The sequence below is a fragment of the Pseudonaja textilis genome, chromosome 7, assembly GCF_049901715.1.
Source record: "Pseudonaja textilis isolate UNSWEBS1 chromosome 7, rPseTex1.2, whole genome shotgun sequence".
NCBI classification, from domain to species: Eukaryota; Metazoa; Chordata; class Lepidosauria; order Squamata; family Elapidae; genus Pseudonaja; species Pseudonaja textilis.
Genome location: NC_141996.1, coordinates 29,975,485 through 30,003,209, shown reverse-complemented (window position 1 = coordinate 30,003,209; position 27,725 = coordinate 29,975,485). Strand labels below are relative to the sequence as shown.

Sequence of the window (27,725 nt, the reverse complement as noted above, 5' to 3'; positions counted from 1 at the left end):
TCCCTGGCCATGCCTACACCCAGTTTAGTGAAGGAGAAAAAAGTCGTGATATGTCATGTGACAACGCTGTGACAATGCTAGTTTGACAATTCTAAATTAAGAGCTGCTACTTGAAGATAATTAGGCAGCTGTGGATAAAAGGGCTTTTGCATAACTGTATCCTTTGTGCTAGTTGCAACCTTTCCTGTTTGCTGTCACGCATACATTAATCACCCCACACTGCAATGTGCTCTTCTTGGAATTACTGTTGAAGAGTACCTAGAAATTACTGCAGGTTCTGACTATGGTGATCCAGGCAGTAATGGATGTTCTTTAATTTGCATGGATGATCCTACTGCTTCTGGAGCTGTTTAAGTTAGCAATTGAATTCTGGATGAAATTCAAGGTTCTGACTTAAAGATTGTTAGTGCACTAAGCAACTAGCTGGCAATATTTCAATGTTTATTACCTATTATGTGCCTCCTTACTCTCTTGTAATCTCTTCCTTTCCAATGAATATAAATACAAAATTCTTGTTTTGCTAGGTTATTCTAACGCTGGGGTGAACATTTCAAGGGCAGGGAAGAGGGGTGGTAGGGCTATAAGTAAGTTGAGTTCTGGAAATATGATTTTTCACTTAGTGACTGATTTGCTCAATAACCAAGTTGCCTATCCCATTTGTAATCACAAAATGTAGACTATTTCCATTGCATTTTTAAAAATTTCATATCTTACCTTAGTTTTTATTTTCTAGACATAAACCGGTAAATATTTAATTTATAATAATTTCCAATTATTAAAATGTTAATCACATACTTATCAATTATTTTAAAATATTTTTTCTGTTCATTTTTTTAGTTTGGCACTGATTTCATTATAGACAATGTAATGTTTATTTAATAAACAAGCTCTTTACATTTTACATGTCTGAATTTTATTTTGTTTTAGCCTATGAATCAAAGTTTTAAAATCTGCTGTGAGATATCAACATTGCACAAAATATTTATGGATTTGGTATCTATCATCAAATTTTCTCCTTATTTCTTTTAGGTGCATACCCTGTTGCATTAGTTTACACTTATTTGTGAAAATTTATCCAACCTGTTTACATAATCAACAAGCGTGGTTTTTTTAAGTGCATTCTTTTCTACCTTGGTATATACTTTGGATGTATTGGATAATTCCTTGTAGTGCTGGATGGCAATTAATAAAATTGTAGTCCAGCATGTCTATGAAGCACCTGTTTGGGGAAAACTTCTATGGACAATACCTTATGGGCTTATCTGTAGGAAAGTTAAATTAAGAAATGCAGTAGGAAAGATCAATGCTGGCAGTTGTGCCAGGATGTATAAACATGAGATTATGAATGCAAGGAGTAGATAATGAATATCTATTCATTATATGCTATGAAAATGATGCATTTTGACATTCCCAAACTGAACCTTTTCTATCTGAAAGCTATTCTGAGCAAAGTAATATAGACACTGATTTCACAATATTGAGATTCAAGTGTAACTCTCCAGGGTGTAGAGAATATGACCATTACATTTCTGTGACCACTGTGAGATATTTTTAAGTTTAATTCTTGTTCTCAAAGTATGCAATTGTTTTAAGCAACATTTCTATCTTCCATTAGAGTGGTGAGGAAATCTGAAATGCATAAGGATATTATCTTGATATTTTTGTTTAATTTTTTACCTCTTGCTACTTGGGGGGTCCTATCCTTGCATTTTTTTTAATATGTGACTTCTAGGATTTGAGTGTTACTATGACTCTCAAAATACCTTAATACTTCTTCTGAGTATACTATAAAGCATTATTATTACTGCTTCTGCTACTACTACTACTACTACTCCACAGCACTGGGGCTTCAGGCATAGACATAGCATCGTTAAGAAAGCATAGAAGTCTCCAAATCAGTCACAGAATCTAATTTTTACAGTATAATGCCACATGTGCTAATATTGCAAACTCTATAATTATTAAAGCTTTTAGGATAAGTCTTCTTTAGCCTTACCCCATAATATTTCACCTTGCAGAATTTAGTGTTTGGCTACCTGACATTTTCCGGGTATGTTGGACCCATTATCCCCAGTTATCATGCAAAATAGTAATAGGGAATGGTGGGACTTTATTTCTAATCCTCCCCCCATATCAATTCTTTTTATTAGGTTATAATATAAAATACATAAATACAAAAGCAAATCAAAGGAAAACAGGAGGAAAAAAAGAAAGAGAAAAGTGTAGGAAAGGAGGAGGAAAGAGAGGAAAAAGAAGGCATTGACTGCTGATTCTCTTTGGTACAATAAAATAAGAACTAACATCGAACCTCAACTTTTTACTTTTACATAATAGTATAAACTATCCATTTCTATGACAACAGATCTATCTAATCAATAAAACCCAAAATCAGTTTCATTTTTTTCCACCTTAAGCACCAAGTCCAGAAGCAGTTTCCAAGTAGAAACAAAAGTAGTTGTGTTTTTTTTAATTGAAGTAGTCAATTAATCTCTGCTAAATCCATCAGCAAAATAGTAATAGGGAATAAAATCCAGTATTTTTGGAAACTAGTCATTTAGAGAAAGCAGCTGTATTTACATCCAGAAAGTGTTGTACTTTCTGAGAAAATGAAGCACAGCATGAGCTGTTGCCAAACAGAAGGCCATTTCAGTTTCTTCAAATGCTCTGGGTTCAAACTTGGACCTTCAATACTTTTAACCAATTCTTCTTGCCTCAGAGTTTAGTCTCGGAGTCAGGACACTGGATCCTCAGAGATTTGTCTATAACAAAGCAATCTTTATTCGGGAATTTATTCTGTATGAGGTGGCTGATGTCGAGGGCATTACTGAGACCTAGATAGCTATGGGTCGTTCTTCTTTCAGAAATATGACAGCACAGAATTCATGTGTGATACCAGCCATAAACCTAAGGCCAGTAGGTAGAAGTTATAGATGTCATCTAGGAAGTGTTAAGAGCACCTATAGATTCTTAGCTACAGATAACCAATTGTGAGATTCCATAGTTGTACTGGTCTTCCTGTCATGTATGATATTCCTTTTGCAATGAACTGCTAGAATCTTCTTGTTGAATTAAAAGCTAAGTCCTGACATTGATAGTATTAGGTGATTCAATATGTCCTAGAATGATATTAAGTCAGCAGAAGTTCAGGAGTTCATGGTCACAATGGCAACCATCGTTTATTAAAGACCTGATATACCTAACAGGTTGCACTGTAGATCTTTTTCTTTTGTTTGGGGGCGGTTGTGGGTGTGATTTGAGGGTGATTGTAATCACTAAACTGATAGAAACACCACTGAATCCCACCCCTGTCTGAAAGCATGTCATGTAATGCGTCCCAGAAGTTCCAATGTCTCAGACTTCCCATCCTTTACATCACTTTGAAAGCTCCCCAGGTTTGACTTTCTGTAGTTGTATTTTATTATCAAGATTCTTTTGATTCATTTTGGTTTATCAGATCATCTCGCTGTACTGGGTTTTTTTAATTGGTAATTTTTATTGTAAGCCATCCAGAGTTAATTAAATAGTGACTCTATAAATTTGATTAAAATTTGTGTTTTGTATATGGTCTAGAGATATGAACAACTAGAAGAAACATGTGCATTTACTTTGGACCCCCTCCCCCACCAAAAGTTGGACTCCCTACAAAGTTAGAATATCCCCCTCAAAATTTCCAAAGAAGTAAGAGGAAATCCCTGTGGGAAAATACTCCTGCCTCTTACTTTTCTTTTAAACCGCTCGTTGATGACTGCCAGCAACACTTATTGCCAGAGAACAATATTGTCTCCATTCATAAGATTTATTGTTTCATTGATAAATTAAGGTGGGGATACAATGTATCCAGTGACCTCAAAAGGCCATAGAAAGGCAATGAACTCAAAGTACTGGGATCCCTCAAATGCTGAGACTATAGGCAGATGGAGACTGATTACAGACGGTGAAACAAATTAAAAGGCACCTATGCCAAAACTTCCTGCATTCAAGGAGAACAGCGACAAGAACCATATGCCCCATAGGAAAATCTCTACTCATAAGGAAGATAGCAAGCAAGAAATGTCTCCTAGTTTTTCTGGTCATAAAACCATACATCACATACACATTTCCTTCACAAACATAGAACAAAGGGCTCAAAATTCTATAAAAAACTCACTAATGCACCAGTCAGTTGCCAGCTGCCCCAAACAGGGACTCTGTTATTGTTTTTGGAATAAAAAGAGAGATCTTTCCAGCAGCTTGCCTTGCGTCTTGATTGCTTGAGCTCTTTTTTCCCAGATCAGAAGAAAAGGGATCCAGGGAAATTGTCACAACAAAAGACTTCAGCAAACATGAATTTTCTATATCTAAGCTAACTTAATTTTTTTTTTCTTCCATTCAATCATGTCTGATTCTCAGAGATTGCCTGGACATGCCCCTGCAGTTTTCTTGGCCAGGTTTTTCAGAATTGGTATGCGGTATGTCCTTCCTAGGGCTGAGAAAAAAATGATTGGCCCCAAATCACCAGGGATTAGACCCCCCCCCCCGGATTAAAATTCACTCTCATGGTATCTACACCAAACTAGCTCTAAGTTCATATTATATAAAGTTAAATTGACTTCTTATTAGATCACTGATATACTCAAATTCTTTATCCAAATGAATACAAAAATATACAATGATTTTTATTACTTGTCTGTAAAAAATGTCTTACCTTTCTTGTTCTTGTTCTAATAAATTGGTAAACTCATCACTTTTTTCCATGTATTCTGAATGTTTTCTCTTCTCATCCTCAAGGTCATACAAAGTTTGCCTATGAGATTTTTCTACCATCAGGAGCTGCCCAAGCATCCGTCTATGTGTTTCTTTATGTTTTTCAACCAGTTTGTCAAGCTAAAAAAGTAACAAGATGTTCAGTTTTAAAGATGTCTACCATTTGTCTTAATTTGGCTAAGGGTATATTATTACATTTATTATGTACTTTATTATTTATAAATAACTTATCCATATTTCATATTAACAACCATAGTAAAAAAGACTGTAAAATGGGGTACACTTAATTTAAAATTTGTCTTGCTTAGCAATGGAAATATTGCATTCAATTGTGATCATAAGTTGGGGACTATGTGTTGTAGTCTTCAGATTCGGTCTGAATCTACGCCATAATTGAATTTTTAAAAAATCATCATTAAAGATTTTGAACTATATCATGGATGTGATGTTTGATTTTATCTGATTTTATTTCCCAGTTGTCTTAATCCTGGTTATGCATAATAGAACTATACTTTAGGTCAATGTTGAGAATGGAACACAAGTTTAGTTATAAAAAAACAAACGAACAAATCTTTCCAGAATGCCCATTCGGGATTATAGGACTGAAGGCCAAACCATGCATTTCCCATTTCCTTTCTAGGCTATACATCTTTGCTATTTTACTGATACACTGGCTTTGGTGAGGAATGTTAAGAATTTATCATTTATCATTTGTCTGCATAGTTAAGAGTGTATTCTGGATGATCATGTTGATTTAGTCAAGTATTGTTTGTTTGTTTGGAAACTCTCCTTTTTAACCAATGAAGTGCTGTCTGTTTGGCAAATTGTTCCAGTCAGAAACAGAGCTCATTCCATATAGGAATTAGTTTCAGCTTCCTTATTAGGTGATGAAAGTTCTTTGTTGCTGCTGTTGTTACACTGATGAGTTGAATTATTGTCTATTAAAGGGAAACGTAACATAAAACAGATTTCCCACATTTCTCATATTTTTGGCAGAGTTAGAAATTCTTTGACCAAGATAGTCTAGACTTCATGATTTTATCAGAGGGCCTGTCTCTACTGGACTGGATTTTCTGATCGGCAATCTAGGTATTGCATTTTTCTACGTATAAAACTTGGGATAAATTTGTGTGGAATTAGTATAAATAAAAGAGGCCAAATGAAATTCTTTGTGTATGCCCACGCGTGCGTGTGCGCGCATGCACACACACAAACACACACACACACACACACACACACACACACACACATCAATGCTTTAAACAAGTATTGCCATTTACTCATCTTCAGCAGTTCAGGACAAGTGGGATTTTTTCAGCGTTAGCCAAATGGTACTCTTAAATTTTATTAAAGCAAAACAAAACATGGGAACTAATCTGACTGACTTCTCTCAACTAATTGATCAAATTTCAGTAAAAAAATATATAATCAAGAATGCATTCGCCTTTTCAATGATATTTCATTTTTAATTCTGTTAACTTTTATTATCATGCTCTAAGATGACATTTTTGTCTGGAATCATTATAGTTAAATTACAATTTATGTGTATTGTGTTCAAACTATATGTAAAAATGTGTATTGTTTTTGTTTTTGTTTTTGAAAATTTTATCTGGCTTTTCACAAAAACAAAATACAAATAAAACATCTTTTTTGAAAATAGCATGGTCCCAGGTTATCACTTCTTCATACAGACACAAAACTCAATTTCATGCTCATTTTTATATTCTATTCCATATCTTATTACCATTTTATATTTTCTACATAGTTTTTCCCCTCTTTTAATTTTCTCAACTTTGTTTTAATTATCTCATCTCAGTTCAAATCATTATATTTATACTTTTGTCTGTCCTGTTTCAATTTCACATTATTTTTTCTTATTAAGCAAATTTTTCCCTGTAGTTACCAATTAGAGTATGGCACCTTTATATCCTTTAATTTTATCCATTCAAACTCTTATTTAAGCTTCAGTGTATACCTTTAAGATTATAGCATTCAATATAATACATAACTTCAAATCGAGTTCTGCTTGGTACATTCTTAAAATAGAGATTATATTCTTAAAAAGAAAAAAATTATATATATATGCAAATAAAACACACATTCCATTCCAATTCTATCATTAATATGCATTAAAATCTTAAACATTTCTTTTCAATTAAATATCATACTTCCTCGGGAACACTTATAAACTTTCCTTAGTTAATTCTTTTTTTTCCATATTTCTCACTTATGTTTTGATAAATCATTACTAATAATTAAAAATGTTCCCTTTTAATTCTCTCAATCATTTTAATTCATTTATTTATTAACAAACAAATATTTTATCCATCATCACATTTTCTGAAATTATTTCTGTTTGTAATATAACAATGCTATCTTAGGTACCTTCGCAGAATCCCTTTTACAATTAAATTTTCACCCATTATCTCTAAACAAGCTTATGGTTACAATTCTTATATCTTTTCCCTGTTTCTCCATTTCTTGTTTCTGTCTTTTACAACTTCTTTTCCTTACCTTCTTCCCCCTCTTCTTCTCCCTCCCCCTTTTACCCCCTCGTCTCTCTACTTCTAACTCTCTCATCTGTAATCCCCTCTTCCGTTGCTTTCTAATATTATACTTATCTTTCAAATTGTTCTTCTTTTAGGTTTTTTTTTCTAGTCTTAAACCTTTCAACTCTTTCCCCCCTTTTCTCCCCCCCCTTAAAATTATTTGATCATTAAAGATGGCTTCTTCTTTGTCCCAATCTTCTTGTTCTGCAAGCGTTTCTTGCTGCTTCTCATAGTTCCAGATCTCCATTTCTAAGAATTAAAACACGAAGCCAAAAGAACTTCTCCCTTCTTGTGCATCTTCTTTCCATTTTTTAAGTTTTGTTTTCAGTTCTTCTAAGAGTGATACCATTTTAAAGACTTTTAAACAACCACCCAGTTAATTTTAGTCATCTAGATGCAAAAACCAAAAATCACCAAATAATCCAAACAATCCAAGGCTGTTTCTACTTGCTTCTTTTTTTCCACTTTCTCTTCCTGGGGTTCTATTATTTTGTTACCAAGTTTCCATTAAAATGTATCTTTGAGGAATCTTGTTAAAATTTCACTGTAAGTTCCTTTTAATTACAGTTCCATTCCTTAATTCCAGGCAGTCATTTTTCCAGATGCTCCCCTTTTATTCTTTTTTTTTCTCCTCTCCTGCTTTTAAAACCTTTTAAATGTCCAGAAATCTTTATTATCCCTTTGACTTTTATTTTCAGCTTAGATGCCTATTAATGTCAAAGTGGATTTTTTTTCAATTTCTTGCTTAAGTCTCTTAGCAATCAGTATAAGGAAGGGAAGAAAAAAACCCTAATCCTTTCCCTTCTCTCTCTCCTTCGCAGCTTCAAAATCTTCTTTGGGAACAATGTTGTTAAGTTTAAATTCCAGGGTACCTTATTTGTTGCTTTTGCTGTTTGACCCAGTCAACCAACATTTTCTCTTCTTATCTTCCTCCTGCACATTCTTTTCCAGTCGAGTTCTTCTTTGTGGTGGCCATTTCTGACCACCGCTACAACCACCTTCGGGAAAGGCAGTAATGGCCAGCTGGGAGGAGAGATGCGGCTCTCCTCAAGCCTGCTTGCAGTCTTCCCCCTCTTCACCACCTCTACGGGGTGGCTTAGCCCCAAAACCAGCCAGCTCAGGGCGCTCCAGCGGCGAGCACAGATCAAAGCCTTGGAGAGACGAGGTTTCGGTCTGTCACTGAAGAAGCTCAAACTGGAAGTCCTAAAAATGTATATGTTTTGTACATGGAGGTGCACCTTTTCCCATCTGAAGAATCCCTAACAGAGAGGGATTGGCCAGTTCAGCAATTTATATTTCCAGAGGAAGATATTTCATTTCACACAGAGACACACACACGCACACACAGAGAGAGAGAGATACCAACACACTTCCCATACTTCCACCATCTCTTTTTTAATATGATATAACTGTAGTCCTGTTGTTCTTTTTGTATATATTTTACACATATTTCCTTGTATTCCTTAGAATACATTGTAACGTGTGGTGAACATGGGAGTGTACTTGAAACAAAATCTGGGGCTAATATTTAGTGCAAATGCATTCTTATGACAAAAATATTTACTATAATCATAAGACACCTGTGCTCTAGGATCTTCATTGGTTACAAATAGGATTCTAAGTGCAATTCAAAGTGCTGTTTTTAACCTATCAAACCCTGTATGAGTTAGTGTATCTGAAGGACTATGTTACACATTCTAAGGATTTTGAAGGTTTCACCCTGAAGCAAAATTTTGGGTGGTCCAAAAGCCAGTGTTTCTTAGTTCAGATCTATCACTTTAGAGTAACTTCCCCTTGGTGATATCATGGTAGTTTCTTTTGTCTATTTAGAAAAATAGTTAAGAGAGAGCTATTTTGTTTGTTTTTGTAAATATTTTGATTGCTTTGCTAATTTTATCTATTTTAAATACAGCATTGATTTCTTTTACTTGTGAAGTATCAGAAATTTTCTTGGGGTATGTTGATCTACGATTACAATAAATATACTGACATAACTTTTTAATTTGCTAATCTTTGGTTATAACTACAAACAAGGTACACTTTCGAAGTTCGTCATTTATAATTTCCCCTTATATTTGATATGGAATAAATCCATAATATTTAATTTAATTAGTCTCCATTTTATTGACTGGCAATGGCATTAGATGGTCTTGGAACTTTTCTCATCTTTGCAGTGGCATGTATTTTTGAAATAGAAAATCTATCCATCTCTTTTAAAACTGACTTATTGTTATACAAAGTTTAGTTTTTTAAAGCTGTAACACCTTTAATGCAGTGGTAAACATTTAGACTAAGCAAATTTTCTGTTAGTTGTTTTTAATATAAACAAACTTAAATTCGGGGTTTCTATGTGTTGGAACCAAGAAAAGTGATTTACAATCTAACTTTTTAATTAATCAAAGTATAAAAGAAAAGAAAAAACCATGGAAAAGTAAGAAGAGGAGGAAGGGGAAAAGAGTGGGTATAGTGTAACAGGAGAAAAAAAAGAAAAGGCACCAACTTCCTACTCTCTTTGGCACAGTCCAAGGTAACAACATTACAACCACAACTTTTTGTTTTTACATAACAGTATGTACAAGTCATTTCTATAAAAATAAGCCTGCCTAGTTTACAAAAACATAATCAAAGTTTCTTTTTTTTTCATTGTAAACACAAAATCTGGAAATAATTTCAAACTAGAGACAAAATTAAATATAATCTCTTATGTGGATAAAAGAATCATTTCAACCATCTCAGCTTCACCTTGCTTTGGGTTAGGGTTATGGTTATGTTTGAATATGTGAATGAATAATATATCATTCATTCTCATATTTTCAAACTTAGTCCATAATACTTTACCAACTTTAGAATATTATTCAGCATTGCTTAAAAAACTGGCACTAAGAACAGTGGTTTACATATTAGATATATGTGAAATGAAATGGTCTTTATAAAATGGTTTTGTATATCTTCAAGGCTGATGAGTAACTGGCACCAAGTGAACTTTTAAAAAAACAATCTCTTTGCCCCTGCTAGTATCTCATGGAGAAGAGAATGCCACGCATATTCATTACTGGAAATTCATAGGCAGAGAACTGGAACCAAAATAGAATTACTGTAATTTAGTAATTCTCAACTGCCAGAGCTCCCATGCTGTTGGCATCATTTAAACTCATGTCAGCTATTAAAATATAAATGATAATGAGATCCAGACATATGATAAATTATCAAATCACTGTGAGGAATTTACTTCGCAGCTTGTTTCTTTTCTGCACTCCAGGTGTAATTCTTTATGTTGCTCCTTGTTTTTGATAAACATCTAACATGAGTAACAAAATAATATTTTGTCTTTGTAATTTTGGAATAGATTTTTGAAATGTTCTGGCTAGTATTTGTTAGACTCTCTCACTTCCTGAACTTTAATAAATATAACAATATCATTTTGATTTTTTCTCTGCAGTTAATATTGCCAAGTCTAATAGTGTTAGAAATTCTTTTGCTGCCATATAGCATGAGGAGGGAAACTTATCCAAAATAAGAGTCCAAGTTATGTTTAGAATCTGTGATGAGGAATGTCTACTTCTTAGATTATTTCTAAGAATTTTAGACTTTTTTATGACTTAATATTCACTATAATTTGAAAATTCATTAATTATACAATTGTATTTACATTATAAGTACAGTATTCTGGCCATGAATTTTTGCCTGACATTGGTTTAGATCTGAGTGTGAAATCTTTTTGAATATTTACTAATGTTTCTTCTTAAACTTGGAAAATGCTCAGTGACAACATTTTGTTCATAATATTGTTTATGTTCAGCTATGTTATTGTTAGTTGTGAAGTCATGTCCAACACATCGTGACCACATGGACAATGTTCCTCTAGGCCTTCCTTTTCTTCTACCATCCTCCAAAGTCCATGTAAGCTCATGCCTACTACTTCAGTGACTTCATCCATCCACCTCATTTTCTGTTGTCCCCTTCTTCTTTTGCCCTCAATCATTCCCAGCAATAGGCTCTTCTCCAGTGAGTCCTTCCTTCTCATTAGGTGGCCAAAGTATTGGAGTTTTATCTTCAGGATATGGCCTTATAAAGAGCAGTCAGGGTTAATCTCCTCTAGGACTAACCTGTTTGATTGCCTTGCAGTCCAAGGGACTCACAGGACTCTTCTCTAGCACCATAGTTCAAAGGCCTCAATTCTTTGATGCTCAGCCTTTCTTATGGTCCAACTTTCACAGCCATACATTGCAACTGGGAAAACCATAGCCTTAACTATACGCACTTTTGTTGGCAGGGTAATGTCTTTGCTTTTTAGTATGCTGTCTAGATTTGGCATAGCTTTCTTCTCCAGGAGCAAGCGTCTTTAAATTTCTTGGTGTAGTCCTCATCTGCGGTGATCTTGGAGTCCAGGAAAATAAAATCTGTCACTACCTCCATTTCTTCCCCAACTCTTCTTCAGGAATTGAGAGGGCCAGATGCCATGATCTTAGTTTTCTTAATTTTGAGTTTCAAGCCAACTTTTGCACTCTCCTTCTTCACCCGCATTAAGAGGCTCTTTAGTTCCTCTTCACTTTCTGCCATTAGAGTGGTATCATCTGCATATCTGAGGTTGTTGATATTTCTCCTGACAATCTTAATGTTGAACTATAATGAACTACATATCTAGTAATGTATATTTCTGTGAAGCAGGAACTAGCTAATGTCTGTATTATTTTATTATTGTTCAGCTATTATTATCCATGCTCATTCTTCAAATTTCTATCTTACTATAATTTTTAATAAAATATTGAAATTTTGAATAGCTACCTAAACAGAAGTGAAGGCTACTTGCTTTTATTGTTACTGCCATCCTATTGCCTGTCAAAATAAAAATATACCATTCTATACCAACAGAGGATTTCCTTTTCAAGCAAACAAAACAGTTATGAAATTACCCAGGATAAAAGTTCCAACCTAGAAGCCTGAGACCTTATCTTACTAGGAATATCATAAATGGATAATCTGAAATCTTCAGGAATTTATTTGCAATCCTGTATCTGCTTTCCCTTAACATTGGCTGCCAAATGTCAATCCTCCCAACCAGGGGTGGGATTCAAATTTTTTAGCAACTGGTTTTGTGGGTGTGGCTAGGCGGGCATGGCCATGTGCGTGTACCTTCTATTTTTGGAGCACCCGTGCTCTGTCTTTTTGCCTCCTGGGCCTCAGGGAAGTCTCCGGGGGGAGCGTTTTTGTTCCTAGGAGGCTTCCCTGATGCCCAAGAAGACAAAAAATGGAGCATAGGGAGGCGCGCAGCACCCCTCCCCTGCACCCCTTTTGGCAAAGCAGTAAGACAACAAGGGGGATCCCGGCACAGCTAATCATTGGAACAGCTGATCATCAGGATAAAAAAAAATACCTTAACGAGTGACTGGGTGGGGAGAATGCAGTCAGCGATGTTGGGCATGTGCACAGTGTCATGCATGCATGATAAGGACTGACTGAGAGGGGCAGGGCTAGCCAGGGGCATGATTTACCAGTTCTCCAAAGTGTGCAGAATCGTAACAACCGATTCTATAGAACCGGTCCAAACTGGTAGAATTCCAACCCTTCTCCCAACCCTGCAGCATCGTTGCGTTCTCTTTTCATCTGAAACAATTCATACATGGTAATTTTGATATTTTATCCATTTATTTATCTCACCTCCATTTTCCTCCTTTATCTTTTCTTTATCTATCTTGCCCTTTTTAGTACAGTCTCTCACATATTATTCAAAATGTGTTTTGGTTTTTGATCTAATTAAAATCTTGTGGCATGTATTGTTGCATACGCCCATATACATACACACAAATAGACAAACAAATGTATATGTGTGTATATACTGTTAAAAGTTCTATAAGTCTGATATATAGAAATAAAGAGGTAGAAGTAACTATCCAAAACTCTGTTTTTAAACTGTTTGTGTATTTACAGAACACATCACATTCCAGGGTTCCTAAGCCTGCTTGTTACACATAATTTGTCCTAGGATAAGCCCTTGTTTTTGCTAGGACAAGATCTGCTGACACTGAATATCTGACAAGGTAAAGGTTACCATTCAAAAATAATTAACTTGTATAAACAGAGACAGAGCTTGATTGTGATGCTGCTGCAATGAAGTCTGCATGCCAGTTGGCTGAATCAGCTCACCAAATTTTCCAGCTCCTAAGGCCTAGAAATGCATCCGGTCCAAGCATAACACTATATATGAATTGTTTATAAAATGTGTCACATATCAAGGAAAGGGGAAAGGGCAGTCAAATTGCTACAGAGGCAAGTGTCTTAGCAATGTGGAATAGTTATGGATGATCCCTTAGCTTGTTGGTTTTGTTTAAGGTGCTGACTTAGTTCAAAAGTAGGTTCGTTAATTGTTTAGACTTTCTATCTTTTGACAGCTGCATTTAAATTTATTGTCTTTGAAATTCATAACTAAAGTAGATGTCAGTTCATAGTAAAGATTTAAAGCCTGAGATCCTTAAGTTCTGAACTCACTGTTTATGCTGTTCGGAAAAAACAATATTTTGTTTTGTTGACACTTGCCCTTCTTCAGTTACTGTAAATCAATTATTCATCTAATTGTAGGATTAATGCCTGTATGTTTCCATCCTGGTTTAAACATGCATCATACATACCTCTCCCATAGGTTTTTCATAGATATCCTCTTGCCATAATGTAGTTTTGGCTTGCATAGCATCTCGCTGAAGTGCCTCAAGGACTTTTTTTGGAGTAACAAAGCCATATTGTGCTTCTAGTAAACCCAAGTTAATTTTTTCAGCCTTTAAAACTCCTATCACTTCATCCTGAGCCTGCAGAAATACAAATCACTCCAATAAGACTAACTCTGCATGTGAGCTGTTTGAAACAATTCTGCATTTTTTCTTGCATTTACTGCATAATTTTAAGAGTACCTAATTAAATGACTGATCATTTCTTCTGAGGCTAATCAATATTGTTTAAATTTCATTTGGTATGTGTACTGGAAATTTGGAAAAGCGATTAAAACAACAGCAGTTATGTAAAGCAATGGTTTGTTCCTTCCCTCTATCTCCCCTAATTCATTCTTTACTCTCGTACCACTAACCTTGGTTTCACCTATTCCAAAGCTTAATAGTTCTAAGAAATAATGGAAAAAAGACAGTTATAAATAAGTCTGCAAATAAATAGTAATTTCAGTATCTTTTTTCTCATTTCTCATATTTTATGTGGGATTCTGGTGGCTTACTGGTTAAAGTGCAGTATTGCAGGCAAACTCTGCCCAACACCTAGAGTTTGATTCTGATGGGCTCAAGGTTGACTCAGTCTTCTATCCTTCCGAAGTTGGTAAAATGAGACATAGATTGTTGGGAGAAATACAAAATTAATATGTACATTGTATACCGCCCACAGAGTGCTATAAAGGATGATGGGGCGGTATACAAACTTAAATGATATTGCTATTGCTATTCTTAATCAAACTCATACTTCTTAATGAGCCATATGTTTTGCAAAGTATAAAAGTACTTGGAAGATTTGGCAGTATTTTCATGTCATTTCCCCCTTCAGCAACTTTACAACCGGAATAAATCATTTATTGTTTTAAATTAAGGTCCTGGCATTATTGTTATGCACATGTATTAGCACAACTAATGAAATACACTGTGCAGAGAATGTGACCTTCTGCAGCATTCATTCCAATACCATATAGTAATGACAGTTCTTTAAAACAAGATTGGTCTGAAAATTGACAGAATGACGCATGCCTGTTTATCTATGTTATCTGTGCCAATATTTTTTCAAATATAATTAAAGATTTTCAGGACCTTGGATTTGTGGAATTATGAATTGGAACCTTCAAGCCACAGACAGACCCTAATAATACCTTTTATAAAACTATCCTAAGAAATTACCTTTAAAAATCAAGTACACCATATTTAATTGAAATTCTACCTCATTCATATTTGATGGAAATTTTGTAAAGCTCAGCAATTTTGAAAAATGATTTATAGTAGAATGGATTGAAGGAGAATTTTTGCCTGAGAATTTAGATTGAACTACCACAAAGTGAAAGCAATAGCTTAGTCACAAATAGAATATTTTTAGCAGTCTTTCTTGAGCAGTCAGAAAAGTCAGTTGGTGTTTATAGTTGCTGATAAGATAAGGAAATTTTTATATGGAAATAATAATAATAATACCAGCACAAGGTGTGTGTTATAGGGTGAAGAATTGTGGTAGCTAGGTCTGGGAACCAAGATCTTTCAGATAAAGTTGAAATGAAAATATCAAATTTCGGACAAGAATGAGATAACCTGGTTTAAAACAAAGCCCAGAACAAAACAGAAGCGACTCACTTAATCTATACTTTATAGAAGGTAAATTGTATCTAATCACTATCTGTAATATGCAAATTACTAGTTGGAATTTATCACTGAATTCTTGCTGATTCAGTGTAAGTATAATGTGTCCAATCAAATGAAAAGGTTTATTTGCACATTTCTATAAAGAAATTCTATAACCCCACCCCACTTTAGATAATTCTTTCTTGCCTCTGATTTACTGTAATTATCATTAAATCAATATATGCTTCAACATAAGTGTGTCTTGGTCTCTAGTTCAAACAAACCCGCAGAGGGCAATATTTCCTACCACAGAAGTAAATTACAAATGTTGAATTTCCTTTCAAACCTGTTGTTTTTAAATTGAATAAACCTTATTAGGCTAGTTTTAATCTTGGTAACTGCTACAAAAATAGTCTATGCTTCCAACTGGAAAGTGCATACAACAATAACATGAAATCATTTTTTGATTATCATTCTTTATATGGTCTTATGTTGTCTCCAAAATTTGGTTTTCTTTTAACATAAAGTCCTAATATTCTAATCTTCAGTGATCTGTAAAATGAGGATAGATTTTAAACCACATGAATAGAAATTATTCTTAGTCTCATTCTATGGTTTATACTGTGCTGATTATTGCTATCAATATTTAGATATTTCTTCAGTTTTTAATACGATGCTGCATTTAAAATACCTGCAATTAATACAGAATGTCTCAGGATTTAGTCCTAAGATTTCCAATTAAAAATACTGAAACACTTTCTCCTTGAGATCCTGGAGAGATATTCAGAAAATAGCAATCAATTGACAACGAGCCTAAATTGGATCAAGGCAATTTCTTATGTTCCTATTAAATTGAGAATACAATATGGAAAATCCAAGAAAATTTATTGGTATATTTTCCCTGTTTCAAGTCTAATGATCTCAATATATTTTTCTAGATGTCAAAAAGAAATGTACACATATCTGAAAACTTTAAAACTGGATATGGGAATTTTAATCTATTGTATTAATCAAACAAAAATTGTTACTAAATGAACTTGGTTTATCCTATTCTGATGTGACTCTGCTTACTGTGGATAGGGCTGGAGAAAAGTAAGCAGACTTCAGTATTGTTGTCTATGAAAAAAAGAAAAGAAAATTAGAATGGAAAAATGGATTTTAAAAATGTGAATCACACAAACTGCTGGAATATGAACATTATAAAATCTCATGACATTGCACTGATATTTTTAAGTGTAGTATAAGGAAGCAGTATATGTAGGAATTTTTCAGATATTGGTTCTGAGGTTTCATAAGTAGACTTTCATAAATGTCTACATTTATACAAATACAAATATTTGTATTTCCCATGTTTCAATCAATCAAGTATAAACTTTTCAAATTATGTCGATATTGTAAATATTCATATCCTCAATGTAATTAAATACATTTCACTTAAATTCACTGTGCTTTTATTCTTAAAGCAGGTGTGTTTTTTATATTCAGCATATATTTTAAAACTTTTATAATGTAATATTGCTGACTTTATGACAGGGGTAGTCAATTTTTTTATATCTACCTCCCACTTTTGTATCTCTGTTAGTGTAAAGTTTTCTCTAACCGCCCACCGGTTCCACAGTAATGGTGATTTATAAAGTAGGCGACAAAACCCCTACTGCCCACCATGAACGCCTACTAGTGGGCGGTAGGGACCAGGTTGACTACCACTGCTTTATGATATATTTGTATCATATTTTGATATACAAAGTACTTGATACATAAAATTCATCAATATATGTGGAAGGTTCAATTTGATCATTATATTTCATAGTTTCTAGTGACAGATAAACCTTGTGGATTTTTTTCCTTAGATTCCCAGGCTATTTTTTTCTTCTAATATGGTGTCATTATAAAGAAGAGATCAAGGAAGAAATTTATAAATTAAAGATATATTAATTTACTATTGTTCTTAACTATGAAAAAATTAAAAATACTTTGTAATTAAATATAATTAATTTAAAATCCTAAACTGCATTTATTTTTAGTACAGTTTGTAAAAACAAATGGTTTTTAAGGCTATTATTTGAAGCTGGATTATTCTAAACAATATAAATGAACTGTATAGGTGAATTAAACAATATAAATGAGGGAGTGCTCACTTAGCTGACATTGGTTATTATGACAGACCTCCCCAAAATGTACTTATGATGTAATTCTGATGGCCATCCTCTCAAGCGGTCATCCTATGACCGCTTTTTAGACAGTTGGTAACCAACCTGTAAAACTAGCTTTTATGTCTAGATTTCAGTAAAAATGCCCTATAGCAAACTATGAGTTTACTTAAAGACTGCAGTGTTTGCTATCAGTTGTAATGGTTGTTTTACAACTGCAGCATTTGCTTAATAATCACTGTAGAAAAGATAGTAAAAACTACTTTATGAACATCATGACTACAACTGTAAGCTCCATTAGGGTTGTAAGTCGAGGACTGCCTGCATTACAGAAAAGTTTCTTAGTCTCGGGAAGACAAATGTCAGGAAAACAACTCTGCCTTACTCACAGTACGTATAGATTGATCTGAAGAACTGCTCTGCTAAACTTTCAAAATTTTGTTACAGTATTCTATTAACAATAAAGTTTATGCCAGAAATCCAAATAATTCTTGTTTCCTGATTTTGTTAGTTTCAAAAGCCTTAACTTGATAGCCTGCCATATATCAACTTAGATTTGAAATGATTAAGATCGAGTTGCTTCCTTATGTTTTCTGCATCTCTGGATTATTTTGTTTTAAATTATCCATTTCATTTCTGTAAAGGTCTTCCTTCCTCCTCCATATTCCTAGAGTCCGTTAGACATCCCCATGCAATGAAACAATATAGGGACAACAGACAAAAAGAGAAAAGAAGAATTTGTAATGAAATTAGAATTATATACTAGCCTGTAACTCCCCTTCTAGCACACTCAGAAGAAATAAAAGATCATCTCGAGAAAGGTCTTCACCCTTTTTGGAATTGTTTTTTTGTTCCTTGTTTAATTCAGGACTTGTTAGGGTAGAGTCTCTCTTTGCCACATAATTTCTTTTTGTTTGTGTCCTTTTCATCTTCTTTTCCTCTGAATCTTCCATATAGACATTGTTTGCTTTCTGTTGACAGAACTTTAATTTGGAATCAATTTCTTTATTCTTATTTCCAGAATACATTTTATTTCCAGAATACCTGAGGGAGGAAGATGGAAAAGATAGTTTAAACACAGAGAAAAAACGTATATATATATATATATATATATATATATATATATATATATATATATATATATATATATATATATATATATATATCGCCTTTTAAGGAATCAGCTCTACATATGGATAGGTAGGTAGGTAGGTAGATAGATAGATAGGTAGGTAGATAGGTAGATGGATGGATGGATGGATGGATGGATGGATGGATAGATAACTATCTAAATAAAGTAGCTAAGAAAGCTCACTTTTATGTCACTGAATTTTCAGCAATGGCAATGTAATCTATTACAAGTTTTTGTCCAGAACTTACTCCATCTATGATGATGTCTAAAGACTGTTAGTAGCTTTCCATAGTTTTAGACAAGTTTTTCCCAGCCCTTCAAGTGAGAATGTTTCTATCAAATAAAAATTAAGACTTACTATATTCAGGAAGCATTGTTCATTATATTACATATATATTTTGGGCGTAGAGTTAATCTTGTGAGTTTATCATAGCCATCTGTTCATAATGCCACTACTTTATATCTAAATTCTTATATTTATAAACTCCCTCAATTTTGTACTCTGACTGAACAAATCCACAAAGGAGTTAATGCCAGTGGCTTGTTTGGTTGGTAGGTTATTAAAGAACAACACCATAGGAAAGAAAGCCTCAAATATGACAAAAATAATAGATAAAAGACAGCTATGTAGAATGTGATCAAACACGGCTGAAATAAAAATATACTTGAATCTATGCTAGGTATTTATGCTGTGTGGATATTTTGAGAATTGTTTAATTATAAGAAGCAACACTGAGCTGATTTGATTTTGATTTCAAAAAGCTAAGATAAAGCCCCCTAAGAAGGGATACAAGAATTTCCCATTTGGGGAAGAATTTTGCCTAGGCAGTGAAGTGGATATAAAAACCATTGAAGATAATGTTGCCAGTTTTATCTTTATGTCAGAGATGACAAATCCAAACCTAAATAAATTCCCTGGTCATTTTGACCAGCTCTTCCTTTCAGATAAACATGATTCTGTTAACCCTAAATGTAGCCAAATTGTGTTATGTCATATGTAAAATGTACAGCTGACCTTTAGGATTATGCTAATAGGCAGTAAGCTAATAGGCAATACTAGCTGCATACAAATAAGCAGAGATGTGAAGTAGTAACAAACTTCATTTTCATGTCTAAAATATCTGTAGGAATTATGACCGACCATGAAATAATTTTTTTTGCTTCTTTGGAGAAAGATCATGACAATCTATATAAAGCATTATAAAAAGCATCATATTGCCACCAAAGGAACATATTGTCAAAGCTATGGTATTCGCATTTGTGACATAGATGTTGGAGCATCTGAAAGGCTAAATGAAGAAAAATGAATGCCTTTATAGTATTGGAAAGATGAAAATTGTGGAGAGTGCTTCACTAACAAGAACATATTATTCAGTACTACCGTGTTTCTCACATAATAAGGCTGGGCCTTATTTTTTTTTGACCCCCGAAAAAACGGCTAGGCCGTCTTTTTGGGGGTGATTTAATTCCCCCCCTTGCATCCTTGGGTGGGTGGGCAGGCGGTGACAGCTTGGATGTTCGGGAGACCTTTGGGTTCGGGCCACCATTGCTTTCCCTTCTCCCTTGCTGCCGCAGTGTTAGAGGAATGCCGCGGCATTTGGCGCAGCCATGTGCGGCCAGTCAGGGCTCCTCCCTCCAAAGGATGGAAGGACGGGCTGGTGGGCGCTAACCTTGGTCATTCTCCCCACATCGGGCTAAGGGCGGTGGCTGTTTCCATTGTGAGTGGCTTGGACCCGCTGCTGCTGCTCTGCAGCAGCCCGCCTGGCCTTTATTTGAGGTGGAAGAGCTAGCTGGGCTGAAGGGACCGGTGCGTCAGAGGCGCTCACTGTAGGGAGGTCGGGGAGGAACCAAAGAGGCCCTGGGAGATTCGCCTCCCCACGTGGGGTTGGGCTGCCCTCTCGGGCAGGGGAAGCTTTGTTGTAGTAGGGTGTCATTTTTAAAATAATTCACTTTACCTTCGAAAGCAAAGGGAAGGCGGTGACAGGAGCGCCTGAAGCCAAGTGTCTCCTCAGGGCTCCGGTTGCAGGGAGGAGCCCTGACTGGCCGCACGTGGCTGCACCAAACACCGCGGCATTGCTCTAATGCCGCAGCAGCAAGGGAGAAGGGAAAGCAACGGTGGAAGGTCTCCAGATATGAAGTGCCCCACCAACGCAGGCAGCACCATATCCGGGCATGCAACAAAAGTACTTCCTAACGGCAAGCCCTCCCCGCCATTCCCCCCCCCCCCATTTCGCATGTTTAATATGGGCCTTAATTTGGGGGAGGGGCTTAGTTTGATTTTATGCCAATAAAACATGGTGGGGCTTCCTATTGGTGGAGGCTATATTGTTGGAGAAACACGGTAGATAAAATAAAATCAGAGATATCACTTGAAGTATTAATAATGAAGGTAATATTTAAAGATTTGGGGCACTCAATACAATAACAGCTTTTGGAGTAGATGTTGATTGTTTGGAAATGAAAAATAAGAGCTTTTAAGTAAAGTTAAAATTTTAATTAAAATTAAAAAAGATGGCAGAAATCAAGATGACTAGATACTGTAACTAAAATTTCAAGCAAGCTGAACATATACCAGACTAGCAACTCTGGTGAACTGCTTGACATTAGGTTACTACAGAAACAACTTACTGAACAACATTTTTGAGTTGCATCCCATTCTTTTCCATTAAAATTAAGATTTGTCCAATATAATGCAACTCTGGAAGCTTAGCTACATCCCAATTCTTCCATTCAATGTATGATTCTCAGAAACCACCTGGACAAGATCCTGCAGTTTTCTTGGTAAGATTTTTCAGAAGTGGTTTACCATTGCCTCTTTCCTAGGGGTGAGAGAAAATGACCAGACCAAGATCACCCAGTTGGCTTTGTGCTTCAAGTGGGATTAGAAGCCACAATCTCCCAATTTCTAATCTGATACCTTAATTATTATACAGAGTCTATAAAATAGTTTAAGTTCTTAATTAGAACTATAGTTATTGAGTTTTCCTCAGAACAGTTAAGAACAGAATCTTTTAAAATTACAAAGCCCACCTGTTCAAGACATAACTTTTCTAAGAGTTGAACCTCTATATAGAAATGCAGAAATAATTTGTCAAATATACAGATGCTTTTTGAATTGCTTATTCTGGTTCCTTCTTAAGTTATGCAGTACAAGTATTTTATGGCTAGTGTGAGTAAAAACCTCTATGATTTAAAAGAGTCTTCGTCTATGAACACAAAGTAATCAAATTCATCAAGTGATAATTGTCATCATGTTTTGTATTGTAATGAAGATCAATATCTTTTTTATTATTCTCTGATGATAGTTGCCTTAAATGCATTTGCATTTTTCCTAGAACAGGAATGTATGTAGCAGAATAGGATGATAGGATCACATAACCTACAAAATTTAAATATAGTTAGGAATAGTTTATTTTATCCATTCTCTATTACCTCTATTACCTATAGGATAAGGTGCTTTTGGTTTTCTTGTTATTCAAAGTGAAGCAAATTTCTATCAAAAACAAATGCTAAGATTGATATTTTAGTTGTAGAATTCCTCTGAGAAGCCTACTTAGAGTTTACTTTGCTATTGTCTTAATACCATGCAAAACCCTTCAGTATTTTTTATTATAAATCCTCCAGGTCTCACACTTCTTCATCTTTTTCCTGCAAGGATTCCTTCCCCATTTTCATTATATGAGACACATTGAACTTGTAATTTGCCTTCATTTGGCAAGAAATGGAAATCAAGCAGAGATCAAATTTGTCTCAAGGAAAAGACGGATGAAATTGCTGAATTCAAGGAAAGGAAAATGTAGAATAGGACAGCATTAGGACAGCATAAATGAAAAGCCAAGCTCATTTTTATAAACAAGACTCTGCATTGAATCCAAAGTATTAACTACTATCTAAATCTTGAGATCTTTGTTTTCAATCATATATAAAACTGACACCTGTCCTGGTTGAACATGAGAATGAAAACAGCCTTTTGTATGGAGTTGTAAGTCACTTAGTGGGTAGAAAAACAAGCCATTATGTTGCTTGTTTCTCTCTGTCTGGGCTTGGATTATTTAAGGGGTTTTGTTAACACTATTTGCTTTCTTGGACATCTACCGGACAATTAGTGGGACAAATATAACCTCAGATTCTTAGGTTTTAACTTAGTATGAAAGTTTGCAATCATATTGCTGGAACTCATAATATTTAAGGTAGGGAAGACATTGGACGTTGTAACTGAGACAGCATGTCCAGATATAATTATAATACTGTTTTAATTCTTGAATATTGGGTGGCAAACCTTATAAATACAATTAAGTATTTATAATATGGACAGTGAACAAATGTATCTCTCTCTCTCTCTCTCTCTCTCTCTCTCTCACACACACACACACACACACACACACACACACTCACTCACTCACTCTCAGTCTTTCTCTTCCCCCTCCCCACCTTCTCATTCATAATAAAACCAAATAGCAGATAAAACTAATAATTAAAACTTGTATCCTTTCTTCAAAGAGTAAGGTTTTTAGTCTGGTTGTTCTAAAATTTATAGAGTCATTACAAATGTAATTAATTTTAAAATGTAATCATGAAAGAAATAAAGACTATGCAATTAATTAGTAATTTTGAATATATTGGTAGTCTAGCAGTATTAATATCTTCTTTGTTCTCCATTATTAATTAGGATATTTTTCTATTTTTACTAATTTTTGTATTTTACTAATTTTTGTATTTTACTAATTTTTGTAAGTCTGATTCTTTATTTGATAAGTTGCAGCTGCTATAACTCATTATTTCCATTACAAACCGTGATTCATATTTCCATATGTAAGTCAGAGATCTTATGGTCGATATAAAATTATGCAATGTCATTGCAATGTAAAAGGATGTTTAATATGCATGTGTTTTCAATAGATTGTGGTGACTTAAAGTCCTAAGATTGTTTCCAAAGCACTTTGTGCAGATCTGTTTTTGACAAATGTTGTTCAATGCCTGTGAAAAATATGTATCTCTCTTCCAAATACAGTATTAGGTGAGAAAATCAGTTCTGGTTGTTCAGATATGCTAAACCTTGTTTTGAAAAGAAAGTGATGTTTTGATAGATAGATAGATAGATAGATAGAGATATATATAGAGAGATATATATACATACACGCACACACACACACACATATATGCAGGTCTTGGCGTATTCGGGTCTTTTCTCGTGTAAGATTGAGAGTATCTTGGCAACGTTTCGACGAGGTCCCACTCATCATCTTCAGGCTGGTGCTTTCGGCTTCGTCCTTGTGTGAGCAAAGCATGATCAGAGCTGCCGTCTCCCTATATATACTGGTGGGGAAGTTAGCTGTGTTGTCATTTCTTGATTGGTTGATGGAGTTGATGTTACACTACAAAACCTCAGGATGTTGCAACATAGCCAATGATCCAGGAGATTACAGCGCAAGACCGAGGATGTCACAACAATAGAATTCAGAAGTTCATCACACAGCCCATGACCCAGGTCATTACAACCCAGGAGATTACAGCACAAGACCCAGGATGTCAAAACAATAGAACTCAGAAGGTCATCACACAGCCCATTACCCAGGTTGTTACAACACAGGAGGCTGATAAACACACAGCCAATACCTCAGCCACACATGTTCTTACGAAAAAGCCAGTCAATCTGCAAACATCAACTCCATCAACCAATCAAGAAATGACAACACAGCCAACCTCCCCACCAGTATATATAGGGAGACAGCAGCTCCGATCATGCTTTGCTTGCACAAGCACGAAGCCAAAAGATGGCAAGTGGGACCTTGTCAAAACGTTGCCAAGATACTCTCAGTCTTACACGGGAAAAGACCCGAACACGCCAAGACCTGCATACCTGTACCTGTGAAAATCTACGAAAACAAATATATATATATAATTATAAAGCAGTATTATAGGAGATGTACTGGAATAAAATGGAAATGTGTACTATTTCATATGTTTTCATAAATATGCAAATTGTGGGAAAATTATTTTTGGTGTTCCGATGTTTTAAGCTGGTCTTTGAGACAATGATCCTGCTTCATGCGTTTTTTCATTTTTATTAATGAATATATCCTACGGGATATATCTAGGATTCTCTTTTCACTGCTGTAGCAAACAGAAATGTCAGTGTAAAGACCAGTGAAAGAGTTGGGAAGATTGAAGTACTTCAATATTGAATGATGTAGCATTCCATGATATAGCGTTCCATATAAACTCTGTGATGAAGCTTAGTAATGCTTTTCAAAAATATTTCTAGAATCTTCTATATAAAAATCACTTTGTTTGAGAAAACCACAAATATTGATTACATATGTTATGTATGTTACACTAATAGTAAAGGAAAAGATTTCCCCTGCCCAGTCATGAGCTCTAACAGTGCCCTAAAAGTGCTCATCTCTGTTTTGAAGCTGAAGGATTGTTCGAAGACACTTCCATTATCATATGGTCTGCATGACTATGTGCCAAGTTGCATGAATGTTGTTCCTTTCTCACCACAGTGGTACCTAGCAGTCCAAAAGTACCTTGGTACATTTTGAAAAGATTTAATTACCCAAATAATTCAGGTAATGAAACATCTTCAAGAAAACAACCAAGCTCAAAAAGCACCAAGGATTTATCATTTCAACTCTGAGCTACAAATATTCTCCTTTATTGAAGTGGTACCTATTTATCTACTTACATATCTACTTACAACCTTCTATTTGACAGTCCGGTGTCTTAATCACTAGGCTACTGTGACCCTTTATATTATAGTAGAAACAATTTTTTGATGATGTTATATCATGGGATAGGCTTTTCAAACTTATGCTGAATACCTTTATCAAAAATAAAATGTGGGAATTGCTTTTTAATTCCTTATTTTTCAACAGCATCCAATCCAAAGATTTTTGTATTTATTTTTTGAAGAGTGTCAATAAATGCTGAACTGAAAATCTATCTTTGTACCCTAAAGCAGAAGGAAATTAAAAAGAATAAATTTCAATTGCCCAAAATAAAATGAACTGTTGAAGTTTCAAAATTAGGTGAGACTTGAATCCAGATGTTATAACTCTTCATGCATGTTAACTAACTAGAACAAAGCTGCTTTGAGTTTGAAAACTGCTAGAGAATAAATCTTACATTGTCAAAATAAAGAAAACAAGTATTTTATTGTTTTATCCAATTGTCATCAGACTGTTCTTTATCTTTTTCTTTAGTTTTTTTTAAGATTCATGTATTGAGATTTTTAATTACCATGAAAGCTTAAACATTTTAGTAAAATGTATTAGTTGGAGAAAATACTACCAGACTTCCCAATTTTTTGCTACTACTAACACACCTATCCTCCTGCACTGTATTGTTAAGGGGTTTCCATTAACTTTCACAGGGTTGGGGATTGGCATTTTACATGTTTATACTTTGGCAATGTAACTGGGACTGCTGGGAGTTGTAGTTCAACAATAGTTAGAGGATCAAATATTTTTCTGCCAGGGAGTTTCAATTGCAGAAGAGCAGGCTGAATAAATTAGTACTTTGTAGGACATGAGAAGGCACAGTTCATGTGCACCCCAGAGCAGCTGTCTCCTCACTGAGTCAAGAACTGCTTCCGGGCTGGATTTGGCAGATGAGACACTATACAAAGAAGTGCCTCATGGTGAAAACCATGAATATCTGCAAACCACCTGACAATTTGTTCTGCTTTGCTCCCCAGGTCCATCTCAAAATCAATTTATCAGATACAAGCCACCAAAAGGATATTTTCCATTAAAGGGATAATAATTCTGAAGTAAAAAAACCTCAGTTGTTTTTTTGGCTATGTATACCAGGCAAATAAATATTTGATTGGGGATTTTAGGAGTAACTTTTTCTGCAGTTTAAAAACCTCAAAGAATCACAGGAAAAGCATTGTAATTAATTTATTAAGATTTTTTAATCCCATATTGATTATTTTTGTAAATAACTCAAAGTGGCAAACATATCTAACACTTCATCCTCCTCCTATTTTCCCCATAATAAAAACCCTGTGATGAGTTGAGCTGAAAGAGTGACTGGCCCAAAGTCCAACAGATGGCTATTTTATGTTGTAAGTACCTTGTCAAAATAGAGTAAATCCTAATTGTTGCAATATAAAACACCAAGAGAAACATTCCTGCATTCTTCACGACTAATGTGTGGTAGCCATATGCCAGCATTCTATAATATTTTCAGCAATCATGGAAATTTAAATTGTCCCATATTTAACTAAAAACAAGAATTTAAGACTGCAGTTTCTAAGGCAAGGTACCATGTTCTTTAGCCTACCAATGTTTCTTCTGAACCAAATATTTTATTGGCAAACATTTTAGTTAAGAATCATGATTCCACAGTGTGGGCTGAATCAAGGCATCACAGTGAACTCACAGAGTACTGCAGAATAACACAGCAAAGCTCAACATCTATTAGATACTGCCACAAACTACGCTAGGGGCACTATGAAAAATGTATTGAGACATTAAGTGGGACATGAACTGAAAAAATTTGGTGGTATAATTTTCTTAAGAGAGTTATCCTTACTCCATTATTTGCATACAACTTTTGAGATAAAGGTGAAATCATGTAAAGCAAACTGCATTGGGTAACTTAACTTATCTGTGAGATAAAATTATTTACTATACTTGGGGAAAAATTACAATGGATACTTTAAGTGATGTCCAAATTCTTAATCTATCTTTATTTATTGTTAATTTTATAAAATGCCATATATGCAAAATAGCCTTCCATGTTATTTAGTCAGAAATAGCAAACAGTTAATAATTTCTTTAAAAATTCTTAACAGCTGGTGTAAACTATCTGTACAAATTTGATGACCTCATTT

General features: G+C 34.6%; 2 protein-coding genes across 8 annotated transcripts in view; one reads left to right on the top strand and one right to left on the bottom strand.

Moving 5' to 3' along the window:
- Window positions 1-14,104, bottom strand: part of FILIP1L (filamin A interacting protein 1 like) — a 76,512-nt gene extending 62,408 nt beyond the window's left edge. For both annotated transcript variants that reach the window (XM_087937360.1, XM_087937361.1), the window contains exons 1-2: window positions 13,919-14,104; window positions 4,685-4,863 (exon numbers count right to left, since the gene is read on the bottom strand). In XM_087937360.1, the coding sequence (XP_087793486.1) occupies window positions 4,685-4,863; window positions 13,919-13,975 (236 nt within the window). In that variant the 5' untranslated portion in view covers window positions 13,976-14,104. The remainder of the gene's footprint in view (window positions 1-4,684; window positions 4,864-13,918) is intronic.
- Window positions 1-27,725, top strand: part of CMSS1 (cms1 ribosomal small subunit homolog) — a 167,855-nt gene that overhangs the window by 66,476 nt on the left and 73,654 nt on the right. The gene's annotated exons all lie outside the window — the stretch shown is intronic.